Genomic DNA, 21,405 nt, shown 5'->3' on the forward strand with positions numbered 1-21,405 from the left:
AGCATTATACAAATCTTTGCTCATTTTATTACACTGCTACAGACACTACATCACCAAATTTCCAGACTTTACATTTCAAAGTACATTAAACCTAAATCAAAAACGGGAAAATAATAGGGAGTTTTAATCAAGATATGGTTGAAAACTTCAGCATCAATTTTATTATGTTAACAGTAAAACGATCAACCATGGCATATACCTTTGTGTTAGGCTCTTTATAAAATAACAGATCACAATAGTTGGGTGAAACTTGAAACTAGTCCTTTATTGGATTTGGAGGAATATAGCTTTTATATTATTCTCAATTCCTGGCTAGCATTTATCTGGTACTGCTATAAAACTCACATTCACATCCATATTCATGAGGCTCAGTCTAGCATAGAGTGTTTGCTATGATATTATCTTTCACAGTCAACTAGACTAAAGATTGGGCCTTCAAATGGGGTGGAATTTTAAGTGAGCTATATATCCTCAGACTGAACTCTGTGTTTGATTAAAATGCCGCCGGAGCGGAGCTCCCATCGCTCGTCTTTTATGCCTTTCTGTGTCAATGTAAACAAGATTTGATTTGGTATCTGCTATAATCCTGTTTCTCTTTTTTGTTGTTTGTTCCCATTCTACAGGTGGCTCCATACATTCCTCTTTATACAGCAGTGAGATGCTACCAGATGACATAGGGGACCACCGATCTGACATCACAGCATCTGCATCCGCGTTATCCTCCCACGGAGGAAGCTTCAGTGGATCACATGACAATATATCTCATGAATACATGCCATTAGAATCACCAAAGAACATGCCTGCATCAATTCCAGAAGGCTGGGTGAAATTTGATGAGACCACACCAACATCTCCAACTAAAGCTAACATATACTTTGTTGGGTCAAAAAAACCTGGACATACCAGAAGTCAAAGTGCTGGAGGACCTTTTGACAATGATGTCTTTGGTGATGATAGCAATAGACGTAGAGCATCATCTTCAGCAATGGCATCTCATCTGCATTCCCAACCGGAAGAACTTCTACCACCTGTTGGTAGTGTACAATCCAAAACTCCTTCTGACCAAGCTTCACCTCCATTGCCTTTACAGAAACAACATAGCAAAGAAAACAATTTATTCCAAGATTCATCACTCTTCCAGCAACAATCAGATGCAAATACAACAAAGGTCCAACAACATGTTATATTGCCTGACCAATCTCCAAATGTACTAGCAAAAAATGCAAGCAATTTGCAGCAACAACTCCTTCAACAACAGCAGCAACAACTATTAATACAGCATCAGATACAGAAGCAAAAACTTGCTGCTGTTGGTAGACAGCTACAACAAATCCAAGAACAGCAACACATTCAAACAACTCCTATTGACTCTCCAAGTAGTCCTTCATTAGATAGTGTTGACTCTGAGTCACCTGTCATGGGCCCTGGTAATCCATTCAAGGAGGAGATCCTCAAACAAGCAGCAGTTGCTAAGAATTCCCCTATAAGTGAAATCAACCTCACCCCAAGATCAGCGACAGCTTCACCGCTTAATCCATTCAAACTCAACAACCACAGTACCAATGGAGATTCAGGAATTGTGTCAGCCAGTTCCACGTGGGAGACTTTTGAAGAGCAAAGGAAAAATTCCCAGTTGAGTAGTCCTGGGAATCCATTCAAGCAAATGATGGTGACTGCTAACGCCCATCCACAAGAGGATTCAGACATGTTTTATGAGACAATGAAAGAACCAAAGTTTGTAAATATATTGGAAGAAAATGACCCAAAGCAACTCAAGCTTGCAAGTACACCACATTCCTTCAGCAGTTCTCCACCTCATTCAGTACCACAGACGCCATCTCATGATAAGCCAGAAACACCCAAAGTGCTAAATAATCTAACAAGTGCAGCTTCAAATACCTCCACTCAAGTAGGACCATTCCAACATCAAATTGATAACCTGACAGGCTCAGGTTTGAGATCATCAGGACAAGGACGGTCACAGGTGGCATCTCAGTCATCAGAGGAGGAACCAAGTGCCAGTTTTATTGATGAATACCCAAGAGAGCAAGCAAACCCAACAGAAGGATGGTCACTTATGCTAAGATGTCCTGACAAAAAGAAGCTGACCAGTTCACGATATTGGAAACCAGTACATATCCGTCTTATTGATGGCAACGCATTCAAATATTTGATGACAGAACTCAGTAAAGAACCGCTTAGAGAACTACCTCTGCAATCTAATAATGAGTTTGGTGATTGTAGGTTACAAGCCTATGACACACGGGGCAAGATTCACACAATAAAGATCTTCTATGTGTCTTACAAGGAGAAGAAGAGATATAGTACCTTAGAGACTCAGGAAAAGATCCTCAATATGGAACCACTCATTAAACTAGGCAGTACTTCATACGATGTATTCAAGAGCTTTATTTATAGCGTAAATGAAGCTTTAATGAAACTGACAGCATTCCGTGATCGAGGTCGTCATTATGAACAAGACATGATGACCATCACAGTTTGTGATGATTTCAGAGCTTATATTGATTATAAGGGAGAAGTTACTAAGCAGTCTGTCACAGTTGATGTTAGTGTACTAGCTTTTCTTTCTGGAATGCCTGCATGTGCCATAGGATTAAATGATTCACAAACGAAGGGAGCAGATGTTGTCTCACGTCGCGACATTGTCCCCAACAAAACAGACAGTGGATCAAATTAGAACACTTAGTACTCCACAAGTGTGCTAACAAGAACGTCTTCACAGAGTCAAGATTTATTGAGTTTTCGCCACTTGACGGATGTCGGTTTAAGCTTCTGCAGTTTAAGACGAGACCTAAGAGTAAGGAGCTTCCTATGTATGTGAAAGTGAAGGTATCTGGGGAGAATAACCACATCGATATGAGAGCAGACTTGTACATAGAAGGTAAGACTAACCTTAAAAATGACATTTTGTTGTCGGTTATTAGCTCGGAAAGTACCAAATCCTATTAGTATTGATGGGTATGAAATCACTGGAGGGCTTGCTTGCATGCCAGACATGAATTTTGAACATGAATTTACAATATGATGGTGTTCGCAAGTACTAAAAAAATAACAAATATTCATGTGAAAGTTCTTTTCGTGAATAAGAAAAATCATACTATTTAGCAAAAGAAACTGTACAACTTTTATCTTTTTGAACGGAAGCCTATTATGAAATAAGAACATTGCAAGCAATATTGTTATTTTGCAAACAAAAACAGCACCCTAAGTCATGAATATAAACTGTCGCAAAAGTAAGCCAACCTGTAGTACATTAAAGGAAATGAGATTGGATGTTCTCATGTGCGTTTATTTTTGTAGCTGTTCCTTGAGGAATTGCAATTGTGTTTGTTTCTTGAATATTTTAAGGTGATTATAACAGGTATTCAGACAAAGCAGGGAGGCACATGAATACAGGTAGATATCAGGCATGTAATAGATATTTGTAGCTGAATCCTTAATTTGTATAAATTGTTTGATGAATCGGGTAACATTAGGCTAATTTTCAGAAGTTTAAAAAACATTTTTGAAATGAAATTAGTATTCATACAAGCAATGACTGCAAATTTATATTTTGTATTACTAACTATTGGTATCAAGTGCAGTAGAAAAAAAATAAATTTGAATTTCTTGCTGAAGTATTTGAAAACTGTTAGATTAATAATTGATATTTTGCAAGTATTGAAATGTCAGAATTCTATGAAGGGAAATGTATTTGATGAGAGGTTACTGGAGGGCAGGTGTTGAACTGATGTCTCATAGATTATTAGCGTCACTTCTGATTCCAGCGAAAAAATGTGGAAAGGTGTGAGTGCATTTTGAATTTTGTGAGTCACACCCGGTATAAGAAGGGGTGCTGTAATATAACTACTGAGGGGGGTAGCATTAAATTGAGGTGAGGGCAAGCTGAAAAGGAACAGGGCTCAAGCCATTTTGTCAGTTAGCAATTTTGGCATATAATTTTAGGAGTACCTTTTAATATTGTACAATAAATAGCTTAGAACTATTATGTTAAAATATGCAAGTATGTACTATCTAAGCTTGCAATAGCATCTGGACCATTTATGGTTGGTGAAGATCGTTAAGATTTGGCATGTGCAAGGGAGGGAGGTTATTGAATTTTGCACAACAATAGGTAGAGCAGCAGTATAAAATGTTACCCACCTACCCCTCACAGGTATATAATTATGGTCAACTATATTAATTAATATATGTTAATATAATTTTGTATTTGATAGCACGAACCAGCAAGCAGAACATTCATCATTACGCCTGTGAGGACATCATGGTGCGTGTACCAATCCCTGAAGCTTGGATCCGATACTTCCGTAAAGAGAAGAGAATCAAAGGTTTCTCATCTGTCAAGTCAGTCACCAAGAAGGCAGACAATATCAAAGCAGGTATAGACATCATAAGATTTCCATCACAATTATCTATTGTTACCCACTATAAACAAGGGGAATTAAGGTTTGGTAAAGGGAGTGACATGTGATACTTTGAAACATATTGGTTTGTGACTGGCAAGTAACTTGCATTAAAAAGAAATGATTTTTAAGAAGAATTTTCAAGAAGAAGGTGAGAATTCTTAGTAAACTTATTTAGAATTTATTCTTATTTTTTGTAAATTGGTAAAATTGCATACAAAATCTTCTTGCTTAGGGGTATTTTTAGTAGTAGACTGAACACTCATTTTAAGGGGTACCATGGGAAAAATGATTACACATTATATAAACTGCAATATGTGAGTGGCACCATCAATAGCAGATGGTTGAAGGAAAGACATCCTTGTACAATATTGTAAAAGCTTGACCAAAAACTGTGTTAAAACATGCATACCCAAACTAGTTTTAGGCGTTACCATGGAAGAAAATGATCACAGATATGTGGGTGCCCTCCCTCCACTAATAGCAGATGATTGGAGAAAGACATCCTAGTATAATATTGTACTAGGTTCCCGGCTTGATCAAAAACGGCATTAAACATGCATACCCAATGCCCAGACGGCTTTTACGTCCATCTATTTTTGTTTGACGACATTCAGTACTGACCCACATGTGCGTTAAAGTAATTAGGCAAGTTAGCAAATTGCATCGATTGACATGCAGTGGGTATGGGAATGTAAAATGCCCTCTGTGGCCTGAAATTTCAGCAGATACGTAAAGAAGTTGGAATTATCTGGGGGGTTAATGTAATTGGTTACTCTACGTGTGACAGCATGTAGTGCCCAAATCAAACAATATGAGTCAATTGATACTAAAATTGGTTTTTGAGATACAGCCATGAAAAGTGTTAAATTTTCTGTAGTATTTTATGGTTCTTAGCAACATAAAAATCCTCTCATCGTAGGAATCGTGTGATAAATTTTGATGGGTTTTGAACATAATATAGCTCATAAAGTGAGCAAAGTAATTTTGCTGGGCAAATGACTGATTGGACAACATCACGCTGTGTCATCTTACCATGCTTACTGAATTAGGTTTTTCTTAAAGGTGTGTGACCAGATCGACAGCCTCATTCCACACCATGCCCCATCAAAATTCAGATTTGGGATTCAGGTGAAAGCTCACATTTATCTTATAGCCCCTGTGAAAGTTATTTCAAATATGTTTTGTTTAGATGGTGTGAAGAATGTACGCTTCATTTTCAATGGGTTATTGTTATATATATACTGTGTACAAAAAGTGTTTGAACACTTGAAACAAAAGCAATATCTTAAGACACTAATCTTAAAATGACCAAATAGAGTAGTCACTAGATGGAGAATTTTGCTCTGCATATTTTGATGCCTCATTCGGAACAAAATTATACCATTTGAATAAAAAAAGTGAGCATTTCAAAAGTGACAAAAATGGACATAGACTTTTTTCTCAAAACATGCTAATTATGAGCACAGCGAGTGAGCGTTGATCTGTCATGGTATAATGAACCCATTACAATAGCTGGTCACTTTTGAAATGCTATCTTTTCCATTCAAACAGGTATAACTTGGGAAATAAAGTCACATCATGCCGAATGAGGTATCAAAATACGCAAAACAAAATTATCCATCCATTGATTACTTTATTTGGTAATTTAGGTTTAGTGTCATTGAGATATTGCTTTTATTTTAAGTGTACAGATAATTTTTACCCGAATTACAGGAGCAATATAAACTCAAAATTTGGAAACAGATCTGCCTGGCCTCCTTTAACTGTCAAGTGATTCAATTCATGTATGCAATTTGTCTAATGTTATCAGGTAACTCTTGCTTTCATCTGGAGGTTTACAGCTAAGCAATCATTATTAGCATAGTGAAAGAGTGTAAAGTACTCCTTCATGGGCTCAAAACGCTGTTCTATATATTTCAGGTAGTATTCCCTTATTCACTTTTCCCTTTAAATTTTGTTGTGATTTTTAACAAGTCAAATGAACCTGCCAACACTTTTTATTATCAGCTCAAAGGGGTTTTGAATTTTGGTTAGAGTGAGGTTGTTTGACTTGGATTCTGAAAAGTGACTCAAGATATAAATATGAAATTAATGGAAAATTTTGCTTCAAAATAATGAAAAATTGACATATTTTCCAGATTGTTTGAGAAAAACACTACCTTCCTAAACCAGTTTCCAGAAATTCTGCAACACATTAGTATACATGATAGCCTGAAAATGCAAACCTTTTTGGTTGCAAATTGTGGCACATGATATTAATATTTAACTACTAATGAACCCCACCCTGGAAGTGAATACCTACATTTTACTTCAAAAGTAATTTTGTTTAAAATGTTATTTACATGTACCAAATAATAGGACAACTTAGCCCTTCCAATCAATTACTAATTACATAAGATTATAATGAATTATTTTAAAACTTTTGATCCAAGTGTTTGGATCAAAAGTTTTAAACTTTATTTAGTCAATATACCAACAAGGATGAACTTTCATGAATGGATTAATAAGGTTGGCAATGGTATTTCAATTACTGGTCATTGTTAAGTAATTAGCTTTCTCATTAAAACAACAACAGATACTCGCTATATGATTATCAAAGACGGTGATAAGATGCAAACCATTCATACTATTCCCATATCTTGTCTTTTAAAATACCATTTTCCAAATGTGTGGTGAGAACTGCCTCAATAGTGGTGGCACCAAAAATCATAATCTTAGCAATGACAACCAATTGGGTACATGGTCACATGATTGAATTATTCTTATTGATTGATCCTAGTGGAGGGGGGGGGGGCAGGATACTCAATGTCAGTTTGGGTAGTGGTATGCCACTGAGAATTTGAATTTTAAAGTGGACCCATCCATATACATAAATTTTTAAGAAATTTAGACCCATCACTATACCAAAAGTCAAACTTTTCGGCCAAATGTAATGCAAATTTTGGGCAAAATTGGGCTATTTTTCTTTAAAATTTGGGGACATTTTGAAAAAATTACCCATCCATATACAAAAATTGGCCTAGAAAAAAAGAGGTCATCCATATACCAAATGGCTGAAAATAAGTCCCATGTTTGCAGCATATCGTTGTATGGTAACCACATACCCCTCCCCCCCAAAAAATCAATTGATGAAGTTGCCATAAAGACTTGACAAAGGCAATTCCATACTTCTGATGCTCAAACACCCATGAAAAGTGAAAGGGGAAGATACCATTGAAAACGGCAGTGCCTTGAAACTGGCAAATTAGGAGCACAAATTATTGACTTTTCTGGGGCATGGGAAGCCTGTTGAAAATTGCCCAATTGTGCAGGAAAGGCATGTCATGGCAATCCTACTGCTGTCCCCTAGTGAAAGCATTTCAGTCAGCAATGATTGTGTTGTGCATATTTCATCCGTATCCTCCATCCATTACCCTTGTGATGTCCAAGTATCTTGTCGTCCCTGGGGTCGGAAACCAGATACACCGCACAACTTTCCCGCTCCTGTAGATTATTCAACGCTAGTCTCTTGTTAACAATTAATAGTGGCATGATGGCCACACTTACACATACAGAGTTGATAATGAAGAATCGAAGCGAGGAGGAAGTTTTGCCGCATAGGGGTGGGTTTCGATTTGATGCATAGCCTGAGAAAGAAATGCCTCTTAGATCAAGGCTATTACTTTACAGTAGGGAAATGTGATACTATACTATAGTATTCTTGCTTCTCATTTTAGACCTTTATGGTCTGAGGGGTTTAAATTAAGACCTTAAATTATACAGATATAACTCAACACAAATGATTGTATTCTGGTGCATGAGTTGAAAATATACAAATTTTATCCATTTTATCTTTGTATATATTTAATTGCAATGTCAAATTTGCAGTTGCTAGATAGTTATATTACAAAGGAGCAGATGCAAACCAGGTGTTTTCTTTCACTTACATATTGGAAGACATTTTAAATAATGAAAGAAATTGTGTCATAAAAAACTGCAATGCGAAGGTAAAATTTTGTATGGCGTTATATTAAAAATTAATAGCTAATTATCTGATCATTTCCTTGTTGCATCTGCATCATTTGACTTTAGGAGAAGTTTTATGCATTTATATTCAGATCATTTAAATGAACCATTTTATTTCAAAATGATACATGATATATTTTTGATAACGGTTCATAAATAAACTGCTATATCAGGCACACGTTTTGTAAAATAAATATTTGTCATTTGTATCCCATTAGCTATATGAGTAATGCGAAAGCTGTTGGTAATGATGCCCGGGAATTAATACCATGTTGACCTTAACCTTATGGTTTCTGTTAACATTATAATAATATCCACTTAAATCAGTCTCTACATCCACTTTGAAATGCAAACATGTGAGTCGCCATGCAGCCCTTTAAAACGCTATATATGTTAAAAAGACGATGACAAACACCTTTGCGTGAATAATATGACTATCCAATCAAGTTCTTTACAAATCAAAACCGTGCCTGCATGGGCATACTAGTACCAAAATCGTGCACTTAACTACACCAGCCCTAAGTGCTTTTCCCCACTTTAAATCGTTGTGAAATTTTGGGAAAGTGATACAATTGAGCAATCATTCATCTCCATGGCAGGTAAAAATCTGTATGTAGTAAGAGCGGTGTGCATGATAAGCAGAGTGTCGTGGTGATAGTATGTTAGAGTAATGTGATGAGAGCAGTGTAAAGGTGCCTTCATCTCATCCATTCTCATTAGTACAGGTGCATTAACATTCTTCTAGCACTCAACAATTTTATCCCTGTTAATTTGAAGTCTGGGAATTTGGAGTTAAGTTTCTTCGTCAGTATTTCATGTTCTCTAGAATTCAGTGCGCCCGGTCTTTGCATTTTTAATTTCGTAAACCTTTTGATGACATTCAAGAAAATGTGTGTACATACTCTTGTCACTCAACTAATTTCATTAGGTGTTGTGCCAGGTTTGCATTCCTTGGGGAAGATGCTTGGGGAAGCAAAGATAATTTCAGTGCATGTGGGCAAAAAGTCTAAAATTTTCAAAGCTTTTGAGCCCTAAAATAGAATTGGAGTAGGAGAAAAGCTTGATTTGTGGTACATTCTGAGTTTCACTGCAACCCAGGGGAAGTATGGGGAAGGACCCCAAAATCCACCAAAAAGTCCACTTGTTTGTGAACATAATTATGTTAACATGAACTCAAAAAGGTCCTAATTTGGAAGAAAAATTCACATGAGATCTACTTTTGTGTGAGAAAGTGCAAAAGGACCAAAGAAGACCATTTTGAGGAGGGGTGTTAAAATGCACATTTTGTTTCCAAAGAAGTCCACATTTTGAAAGTCCTGTACCCATCCTTCCAAATCCTGTCTGTGTGTCTGTGCATGTCTGTAAAATCTTATTCATACTTATTCATCTGAGAATTACTTACAATATCTCTCTTCTGTTTTACAAATGTAACTTTTTATTTTTTGAGATCGTGTTTATATTCCAAATATAATATCAAGGGATAGGGCCTAAAATTCAAGAAATAAGATCTTGTCAAAAGATGCTAGATATGGATTTGAAGTCCAGACCCAATTATGTGGTGTGTGTGCTGAGCCTGTTAGCTAGAAGAACCACTTGTCAGGCCAGGATATATGTTATATAAAGTAAATTGCATTTATTTTGTTTGGAATATTGAGGCTTCAGCAAAAAACAATGCTTCTGTAAGTGAACTTTTATTTCACATTATTACCTTACATAAGACTCTGTGTTCTTTGTACATACTGAACTTACAGAAAGTTTGATCACCTTCATGATTATATTTTAGACTAAAAGGTCATTTTTCCAAATTACTGGGGATTTATCTACGGCATATATGTTTTCAGATGTTTTTGTCAAATGACACTGACAGGAAAAAAAGATTTATAAATGAGTTTAACAATATAAATATAATTCACAGCTCACTGAGTTCTATATTGGTAATCTTTTTTTAGACTTTGAATCATTGATATATTTGACTAAATATAATCAGCCCACTTTGATATCTCTTGATTAGTCATTAATTAGATTAACCATAAAATATAGGCAACAGTGTCTGCATTCATGTGTTGTGTATATGCTTCACACCTATTTTAGTTAGATTAAAATTTCATGCCTTCTGTATTGCATCCATTATAAATTGACCATTCCCTAATCCCAGCTTCTGGTATTATTGTCATACACTGCTGCCCTCATTCGTCAACCCACAGGGTTGATTACTGAGAAAACTATATGGAAAAAAGTGACAGACTTTTGCAACCACTTACTGGTTGCACTGAGACTGTGCAGTTGTGTCCAAATTGACCTTTTGACCAAGCTTGTTGTTTTTAGAACTTCAGAGCATAATCTTGTCACAACGGCATGCTACAGCGATGCGGTACACGGGTGCCACTAGTCAGTTGCGCTATGGCGCACAACCAAAGTCGCAGCAAATATTTTCAGAAGTCTGTCACAATATGAAGTTTTTTAGTTGTCACTACGAAGCTTAACAAAGTACATGCACAGTGTAGATGGCTGGTGGAGTTACTCTATATTGTCATCATGGTTTTGGTATAGTTTGTAAGATGTTCTGGCATTCTGTATTGCATGAATTATAAATTGACCATTCCCTAATCCCAGCATCTGGTATATAATTTTGTCATCATGGTTTTGGTATAGTTTGTAAGATGTTCTGGCATTCTGTATTTCATCCATTATAAATTGACCATTCCCTAATCCCAGCATCTGGTGTACTTTCATCATAGTTATAGTATAGTTTGTAAGATGTTCTGGCATTCTGTATTTCATCCATTATAAATTGACCATTCCCTAATCCCAGCATCTGGTGTACTTTCATCATAGTTATAGTATAGTTTGTAAGATGTTCTGGCATTCTGTATTTCATCCATTATAAATTGACCATTCCCTAATCCCAGCATCTGGTGTACTTTCATCATGGTTATAGTTTGTAAGATGTTCTGGCATTCTGTGTTTCATCCATTATAAATTGACCATTCCCTAATCCCAGCATCTAGTGTACTTTCATCATGGTTATAGTTTGTAAGATGTTCTGGCATTCTGTGTTTCATCCATTATAAATTGACCATTCCCTAATCCCAGCATCTGGTGTACTTTCATCATGGTTATAGTTTGTAAGATGTTCTGGCATTCTGTGTTTCATCCATTATAAATTGACCATTCCCTAATCCCAGCATCTAGTGTACTTTCATCATGGTTATAGTTTGTAAGATGTTCTGGCATTCTGTGTTTCATCCATTATAAATTGACCATTCCCTGATCCCAGCATCTGGTGTACTTTCATCATGGTTATAGTTTGTAAGATGTTCTGGCATTCTGTATTTCATCCATTATAAATTGACCATTCCCTAATCCCAGCATCTGGTGTACTTTCATCATGGTTATAGTTTGTAAGATGTTCTGGCATTCTGTGTTTCATCCATTATAAATTGACCATTCCCTAATCCCAGCATCTGGTGTACTTTCATCATGGTTATAGTTTGTAAGATGTTCTGGCATTCTGTGTTTCATCCATTATAAATTGACCATTCCCTAATCCCAGCATCTAGTGTACTTTCATCATGGTTATAGTTTGTAAGATGTTCTGGCATTCTGTGTTTCATCCATTATAAATTGACCATTCCCTAATCCCAGCATCTAGTGTACTTTCATCATGGTTATAGTTTGTAAGATGTTCTGGCATTCTGTGTTTCATCCATTATAAATTGACCATTCCCTAATCCCAGCATCTGGTGTACTTTCATCATGGTTGTAGTTTGTAAGATGTTCTGGCATTCTGTGTTTCATCCATTATAAATTGACCATTCCCTAATCCCAGCATCTAGTGTACTTTCATCATGGTTGTAGTTTGTAAGATGTTCTGGCATTCTGTGTTTCATCCATTATAAATTGACCATTCCCTAATCCCAGCATCTAGTGTACTTTCATCATGGTTATAGTTTGTAAGATGTTCTGGCATTCTGTGTTTCATCCATTATAAATTGACCATTCCGTGATCCCAGCATCTGGTGTACTTTCATCATGGTTATAGTTTGTAAGATGTTTTGGCATTCTGTGTTTCATCCATTATTCAGAGAAAAGGAAGCTTCATTGATCACTGCCGGTGGAACATCAGTGTATCCGCAGCCCGCTTTTGTTTGTAATCTGATTGGCATAGTTGGTTTACATTTTAAATTTAACAGTCGGCACAAAATAAAATCTCTATGGATTTTTTTAACACTTTACCAGTAGGCTTCCTGTGGTAGTAAATAATTTATTTGTTTTAAGGAATCAAAATAACAGTGAAATGAATATTTATAATTTATTTCCAAGACAGATTACTTTATAACAAGCTGCAGTGAGCATCAACTTGATTAAGACTAGTATTCTTTATTGCGAGAAAAATCATTTATACATGTTGCATGGATTGTATTGTCTATTAACGCGGCTGTGTACTCTAGCCATTGTTTCTTTCTCAAAATTGAGTTTTTATGATATGTTTGTACCTTGTTATGTTTTTTATAAATACAAGGAATGAAAATCCAGATTTGTAAACTCCAACTGCAATATTTTAAGGATTTTATTTCACTATTCCACTCGTGTTTGAAATTGAAAAGGAAAGAAAATCTTTGTTGTACCAGCAAGGTACATTCGCGCAACAACTCATCGCGTTGCGTATCGCGCAATTTGTTAACGCACAAATACGCGACGCATTATCTGCATGCGCGGAGCATCTTATGGAAACACCACGGAAGCACTGATTTCACAAAAACCTAGTGGTCAAATGGCTCCGTTTTAGCTGATAAAATGTGGGTTTTTTCAAGTTCTTTCCCCGATTTAAATGTCAAGTTATGAATGGATTTCGCTCAAACTTCTCAAGGGGCTGTGGATTTACCCGATGTTCACGTAATATAAGTTACAAAAACGAAAACTGTCGCATTCTCCTGTGAGATTCGATGAAAGTGCAAAATGTGACCACTTTAAACTTCAACGGCCATTATTTCAATGTTCATTTTCTCGGTAAAATGACGATTTAGGTACACGATAACTCAATAAATACAGCATCTATAGGTAAGCAAATATGATCATCGTAAAAGCATGATCGACTCAAGAAACGGTTTTCTCATTTTTTATATTTTGGTCTTTTTCCGATTTTGGGCATCATTTTGTGCAAATAGGCGTTTTAGAATTTTAAAAAGTTCATTTTGATGCCTTATATGGTCAATATCTCAAAAAATAAGGCCAATATCAAAAAATAAAAAACCGTTTTTGGAATGGAGCCTCAAGATTGAGCTAAAAACAAAATAAAATATTTTGGAAAGAGTGTTTTTTGTTATGATGTACCTAACAAATATTGCCAAAAACTCACTTTTTGTGATTTTCTTCAAAATTGTTGTTTTTACACCAATTTTTTTTTTTTATTAAGCTTTATTGATGTATTGCTTTCATAAAAATGTATACTTTTATATGTTTTATGCGAATAATTACAAAGTTATTGCACTTTTACTACATGCATGTCTGAGAGTACACAGCCACCTTAAAGTGCTCTCTCAAAACCTTGCCATAAATGTATAGTTTAATATTATTGTTGCTTTATTATTTATATCTTGGCAAATCTAACCAAAGCCCAAAAAATATTAGGTTAAAACCAATGATACTTTGTCTAAATTTAATATGTTTTTCAGCTGAAGGCTTATTTTAATGGTGTGCTCCGTATACTTCAATTGTTACAGCAAGTTGTCTTGATGGGCAGATGTGGTGTAGAATGAGGTGCTTGAGATATCTTGACCCTGTAACAAGTATCTTGCTCTCCTCAGTCTGTCACTGTGTGAGAGAGGACTACATGTAATGACATACATTTTAATGACAATCAAACAGTGAACAAAACTTATAGTAAGCTGATTGAAATAATTTTGTACTATTATTAGGAAAAACTGTAGTTTAAGTATCTGAGCTCAAAAACTACAATGCAGCTGAAATATAAATTGCACATTACACACATTGGTTATGTGCAATTTTCAAGATGCGCGTAATTACATGCATCTGCTGCATCCCGTGCGCATCCTGTAACCTCCTTGTGGGCATATTGTTCTGGGTATGTTGTCGTGGTCGGGTTTTGGGAACGCAAGCGTTTGTCACGCTGTTCATTCATTTGAAATTCTTACTGTGTTACTTCCAAGGCCTGCCTTGCATCTAAATGGGGTGTAGCAGTACTGCAGTACTTGGTGAATTTGCAAAGGTAATGCAGTCACAGAGTGTCTGGTAATGCTATTATTAAATTTAGGTGCACTTGTTTGTTGCATGATGTACTGACATAGCTGTATCCCCAAAGCATACTTTGCAAGTCCACATTAATCTGCATTTGGAAGTACAACATTAGCACACTGATTTAGTAGTGTTTGGTGTAACTGCTATGGGTGTTTTAAGCTTTTCTGGTTACAAAAATAGCCATAGCCTTTGGATGCACTAATTATGTATTAAATAAACAAAAAGTCACAAGTGCAGATATTTTGGTGACAATTGTGGTGAATTATTATATTTTACAAGTCAATTTATTTTCTGTCACTTCTAATGCCCTTTTCTATACCGTGATAAAATTGTAAGGAAATTAGTATGACCTAAACCAGTGTGGCATTGATCATTGTCTTTTGCTCAACCCTTTTCATTTGATATCGATATCTAAATTAAAAAAAAAAGCTGTAAATATAGAAATTTCACAAGAAAAGGAAATCTTCAACATTGACTTCTTTCCTAGAGTTTGATGTATTGAGTATCTCTGATGTAATTATCCCCTGAAAGCCCCGCTTAACATTGATTTCTCTGAACTTTGACTAAAAAGGTAAATAAATTACTTGAAGATTGAATGTTAAACATAGAACAAGGAAAGTGCATTAGGACTGCTTAGAATAAGCACATTAGTTAATCCACAAATTGAAGTAATTTTAACTTTTTTTCTTTTCAATTTAAAGGTAGTTGCCAATGATTTTTTAAAGTTCTTTGAATATGTGGTGTTTCAACTGCCACCATATGCTCTTTGACTATAGCTTCTTTTGAGGATGTAATTGTTATACATTCATAATGCCCATCACTGCAACACAGTTTTTTAAAAGGATTCCTGTTTCAAATATGGAGTTCTCAGGGAGGTGGTTATACCTGTGTGGGGTGTGTGTGGTGGGCAGGATTGCTATGTCTCTGCATAACTTAGACAGAGTCTGTGGCCCTCATGGACTTGTGAATCTCCTTCTTTGGATAGTATACTGAAAAGCAACAGCTCAAAGGTTGTGCTATGCTTAACTTGGAATTGTCTCCAAATGCTCCAAATCCCTAACATAACATATTGGAATATTTTGTGATGTGATTTGTTCTTGCTGCTCATGAAAGTGAAGGTTATTGTGTATTCATTTGATTTCACTTGCTATTAATAGTCATTTTGAAATGTCAATTTGATATCCTGTTTTGTAGAAATAGTAATACCTGAAGGGTTTCTTCAAGTTTTAGCCCATCATATGAACAAATTCTGATAAAATTAGCTATACTTCTCATTCCGGAAGTAATATAAATCACATTTAATTACAAATGTGCACAAGTTTCTAATGCTATTCCCCTTGTTTTAGCAGGGACCCAATCAGTGCTGATATCAAGTAAAGATTGGACTTTATTGGCAGTTAGAATTAACAAAAGGATTCAGATTTAGCTATGTTTCAGTTGGCAAAACAAGAAATATTTTTGTGAATCCAAAAAATTAGTGTTGTATTTTTCTGGAATGGGGAGTAGTATTGGTTCAGTGGTTCTTGAGGTTAAAATTTCCTGAAATAGATTTGGTAAGCTTTTGCATGATGAAATGCATTTTTGTGTATCGAGTACTAATAGCCAAGATCCGTGGGATGAGTGTACTGTAAGCACTGGAATTGACATAATGAAGTGTTGTACAAATATTCATTTCTATGTGTAATATCCCCCAGTGTTTATCCATCCTATTCTCAATGGATTTTGTATCCAAATTGAAATGAAACAAATTGGAAGTGTACGCATGTCCTGCGGTTGAAATTTGATGAGATTGCGATTGGAGGAAGGGTTTGCATGCTTGTTGGTTTGATATCGCAATAGATGAGTTGATAGAAAGAATGCAGAGCTGGTTAGAGAAAGCCTGTAGGTGTTGATTTGGATAGTAAATAAGCCTAGGCTACCTCAGGTGGAAAAGGACTGATGTCTTAATAGGAAAATTCCAAATATAGTGCTTAACAAAATATGCATAGTGTTAAATTAGTTGGATTGCTGGGCTGGAATTGGCTGGTCAATGGCTTTATCGGATACAGGGAGTGCTGAAAAAAAGTATATGATAATGTTCTATCCAATACAAAAAGAGATTAAATGAGTGAATAAACTCTCATGGAAATGTTTAATAGAACAAAAACTTTTTTTTTTTTCAATTCAATTCAAGAAACATTTATTTCACAACTTCAAAAATACATAGTATAAATGACAAATGCCATAATTTTCAAACCAATTACATACAAAGCAAAGTAGTGAATCCGATCACAAGCCCACTGATGACAGTCAAATGCGATCACGAAAAACCATAGTAGAGAAAAGTAACTTCAGTGTCTGGTAATTATACTTTACCAAGTAAGGGAGAGGGAGCACATCATTGATTAACAGTCATATTTTCAGCTATCTACATCATCAGTTCAAACCTCTCTGGGAGTTCCGTAAGACCTGCAGTTGAGCAAGGGAGTCAGGTGGCACCATTTTGGCACAATCGCCTCAAGTTCGGTAGTGATGTCAATGCTTTTATGCGGTTGCGCTGCAAGTTTGCCAACAAACCTTCCTTGTATGCATGCGTATTAGGGTGGGCCAAAAAACACTTTTTTTCTCGGATCGACTTGGAACTCTCGGAGAATTTTACTGGGGTACATAGTAGTATTGTGCTCAAATATCAGTAATATCGAAGCATGTTTCGCCCAGGCAGTAGATTTTCACAAAATCCCTACTTTTTTGCTATTTCTTACTGTATAACCCTATATAGAGAAATCAGTAGAAACAATCTGGGAAAAGTAGTCATTCAGATGCCATCCTAACCAATATTAAACACTTTGGGTAGTTTGTTTGGACCCTCTAGAACATCACCAAATAGCAAGCCGTCTCCAATTGGTTACCATTATTTTTGCTAAAGACACGCATGTAAGTCAAATATTAATGATATTTGAGTTGCTATATTAAGGGGTAGGGGTAGTATTATGGAGAATTTCCCCAGTTCTACTCAGTCAAATTTCCCAAATGCAGTATTGTTGCACAGATATGAACTGCAGCATTGCCAAAAATAAATGCTATATGATTTTCGGTTATCCATGTTTTGACCAGAGGTCAAAAGGTCACACAGCCTTGAAAATTACTACAAATCAGGCGTCACATGACCCTTTAACCCCTGGTCATGTCAGAGCTGCTCTAAATTCATATCTCATGTATTGTTTGTTCTTTTGCAGTTCATATCTACCCAACAAGATCAAGATTGTGAAATTTGACTCAGTAGAACTGGGGAAATGCTCCATAATGCTACCCCTACCCCTTAATTTAGCAACTCAAATATCATCAATATGTGACTAAATACAGGTCTCTAGCAAAAAATAATGGTAACCAATTGGAGACTGTTTGCTATTTGGTGATGTTCTGGAGGGTCTAAACAAACTACCCAAATTGTTTAATATTGGCTATGATGTCATCTCAATGCCTACTTTTCCCAGGTTGTTTCTACTGATTTCTCTATATAGAGTTATACAGTAGGAAATGGCAAATAAGCAGGGATTTTGTGAAAATCTACTGCCTGGGCGAAACATGCTCCGATCTTACTGATATTTTAGCACAATAGTAGTATATACCTAAGTAAAATTCTCCGAGAGTTCCAAGTCGATCCGAGAAAAAAAAGTGTTTTTTGGCCCACCCTAATGCGTATGCTCTGCGCAATTAGTTTTACATGCGCAATTTTCCACGCAGCAAAATACGCACCAACGTCACAACCAAACTTGAGGCGAACCAATGTATAGACCCAACCAAACCTTTTGCAGGTCTTGTCACCCAATGACCCCATTTTAAAAATCTGTATCACTAAGTAACCACTTTATTTGATGTACATTTGCCTTTTTCACTCTAAAAATTCATGTTCATGCAATTACTGCAAAATTTCTGAAAAAGTGGTGAAATAGACACCAGCATTGTCATTACATAAATTCTAGAACATTTCTTGAACTCATTCGTTAACACATCAAGTTTTGTTTTGACATAATTAATATATCCAATAATTTACCAATAACTAAATTTGTGAGACAAGGAGATGATGCACGCACAGGTTGTGCGAAGAAGCAGTCTATTCCCTGCGCGTGCACAGCACACGTACCAGTGTATTAAAGAGCATATATGCATAGAGCTGAGATATTGGTAAAAAGTACTAAAAACTATCAAATGTATGATACTATTTTTTCAATAGTGCGGCTGATGGTAAACATATTGAAGTTCAATCAACCAATTAACTACCTAGAATATAAGTATAAAGTAATATAACATACTGTTCCCCAGCTGATCATTTTTATTCAACATGCTCATAAAATATTAAAACCTAAAATTTACAACTTGAATATTATATTTTCAGCTCCGGGTTCCTTGGTAAATAACTGCTGACTTTACAAATAACTGAATAATTTGTTTAATTTGAACATCGATCAATTTGCATTGAAGCATGACAGCAAATATTGAATAATTTTGAAACAGAGTGTGATAGATATTTGCATTTGCAAAAATATTCATGAAGTAGTGTAAAATAATTAAAATAATTAATGATGAATGGAGAAAAAATCGAACCTAAAATTAAGGAGGCTAATTATTACAAGCAGGGTAATTATTACATCTTATCCAATTTAATTCTGAATCAATAATAAATACCATATTCACAGTTGTCATATTTTACCCTAATTCATTTTCCATCGTAAGTCTCATATTACTGAAATCCTATGCTGTTGCATATGTAGAAATAGATTAGCTCTAACTTTAATGGGGAGGAATTGATTTTGCAGAGTGATCACGTTTTTGACATTTGATAAATGGGCATTTTGCTTACAGCCCATCTTGTAATATTATATCTCTTGCCAGGGTTTAAATTTAATGTAAGGTATTTAAAATTGGAAATTGGGGAAGAGTATGTTGATTTATTTATTCACTAACTTAATTAAGTTGGAGCAAGGAGTGTACGCAATAGTTCACTGAACTTAGTCTTTTGGCTATTTTAGGTTGAAGAGCATTTGAATTTGAATGCAAGGTATACTCCAACAGTTGGTAAAAATCTTTATAGCCAAAATGTTTTGGCATGTTTGGTGAACAGTGGAGGGTTTACAGCTAGTGAGGGTAGACTTCTTGTAATAATTCCATGTAGTTGTAGTCCCAGATGTGTGTTTGCCTTTGAATGTTAAGCCCATCTTACTACTCAACAAATACATATGTAAAATTATTATGTGACATGATCTGATTCAATCATACCAAAGGAGGCAATTGTGAAATAGAAGTGCATGCTCTGTGCTGTCTGATGCAGTGCCCCGTAAAGGTAGCCCCATAGACTGACACATAATGGCTGTTTTCTGGCAACTTGCACTTTGTGCGCATGTGAGGGTGTTGAGGTCTACAAACTGAACCAGTTCTATTCTAAAATTGAGTTCTTCTTATCATCGTCAACTTGTATAGCAAGTCAGCAACCCACATTTAATATGAGCTATTGTTGAAATCCGTACATCCCTGCATACCTGGTTTCCAAGTTTTTAACTTCTACAATGCCAATTGTCTGATGTATTGTTTTTGCTACATATATTTGCCTGTATCTCAAGTTGCCAATTGCCTACCATTTGCCTGGTTGGATCAACTCATGTTACAGATATTATAACACCAGGAAAACATAGAAATACAAATCTGTATCATATAATATCATTTTGTCTCCGAAAGTAAGAATGCAGTATGTACTTATAATTTCAGATGCTAAATTTTTCCTTGGGGCAAGCATTATTTTTGTAAAGTAAATTTATGACAGGAACCCATGCGTAGTGTGAATTTCATTGCTTATTGCCATTCACATCACATCATCAACACTTGCCTACTATTCCGTCCTTAACACTCAGCTTTTTTAATAATGAAATGTATTGCACTTGTCCCCAAACCAAAGTATACTTAGTATAACTTGACTTGAATGAATGCAGGCCATGATGATGATTAAGTATATGCGACTTGACAAGTCTGTTTCCTCTTATTCTTTACACTTTTCTTTCACCCAGAGGCCAATAAGTTGCTATTTAGAATCAACTTGAAGACATCTTCAACCAAATATGGTTCAGTCGCAGCAGACAAGTAGGGAAATAATAACGACAGCCTAGTATATAGTAGGTTGTTGTAGCTAGCAACCTCCAGGCAAAATTACTTTAGTAAGTTATTTCTAGTTAAATGGCTTTCTCTGTCCTTTTTGATTTGTCCTAATATCACTTTTAATATAGTGCTAGATACTCACACAGGAGGAAGAACTAGCCATAATCATATATATCAGGTTTTGTCAAGCCTAGTAGTAATTTTTACAGGTTTTTATCGGGATAGAGTTAGCTGTACCCACTATCTTGTTACGTCTTTATTTGCTACATATTGAAAACACTACAGAAATAACCGTAGGGCTAGATTGAATTGAACCTGTCGCTTCATAGAGACGTACACCACCCACATGTGGTGAAACAGGGATTCATATAGATGTGTATTTTGTTGTAGATCCACACAGCTTATGGGTAGCTTGAAAAAGGAAAGTGAAGAAAAATAATGCGTAATGTAGAAATAAAATGCAGATATAAGCTGTAACTCTTGCCTGATAGTGGATGTGCGTATTGATCAGATTACACTATACATGTAGTTGGCATACCTCTTTATTTAATTGGAGAGTTGTGGAAATCATAGCTTAAGAACTTTTAAT

General features: G+C 35.7%; 1 protein-coding gene across 1 annotated transcript in view; it reads left to right on the top strand.

Annotated features, from left to right (window-relative positions):
- The first annotated feature begins 626 nt into the window (after window positions 1-626).
- Window positions 627-21,405, top strand: part of LOC140152501 (stonin-1-like) — a 52,712-nt gene continuing 31,933 nt past the window's right edge. Inside the window, 3 exon segments of the mRNA XM_072174833.1 lie at window positions 627-2,681; window positions 2,684-2,902; window positions 4,239-4,400. Coding sequence (XP_072030934.1) covers window positions 659-2,681; window positions 2,684-2,902; window positions 4,239-4,400 — 2,404 coding nt within the window. The 5' untranslated portion in view covers window positions 627-658.

Source organism: Amphiura filiformis, chromosome 5 (assembly GCF_039555335.1).
Source record: "Amphiura filiformis chromosome 5, Afil_fr2py, whole genome shotgun sequence".
Classification (NCBI taxonomy): domain Eukaryota; kingdom Metazoa; phylum Echinodermata; class Ophiuroidea; order Amphilepidida; family Amphiuridae; genus Amphiura; species Amphiura filiformis.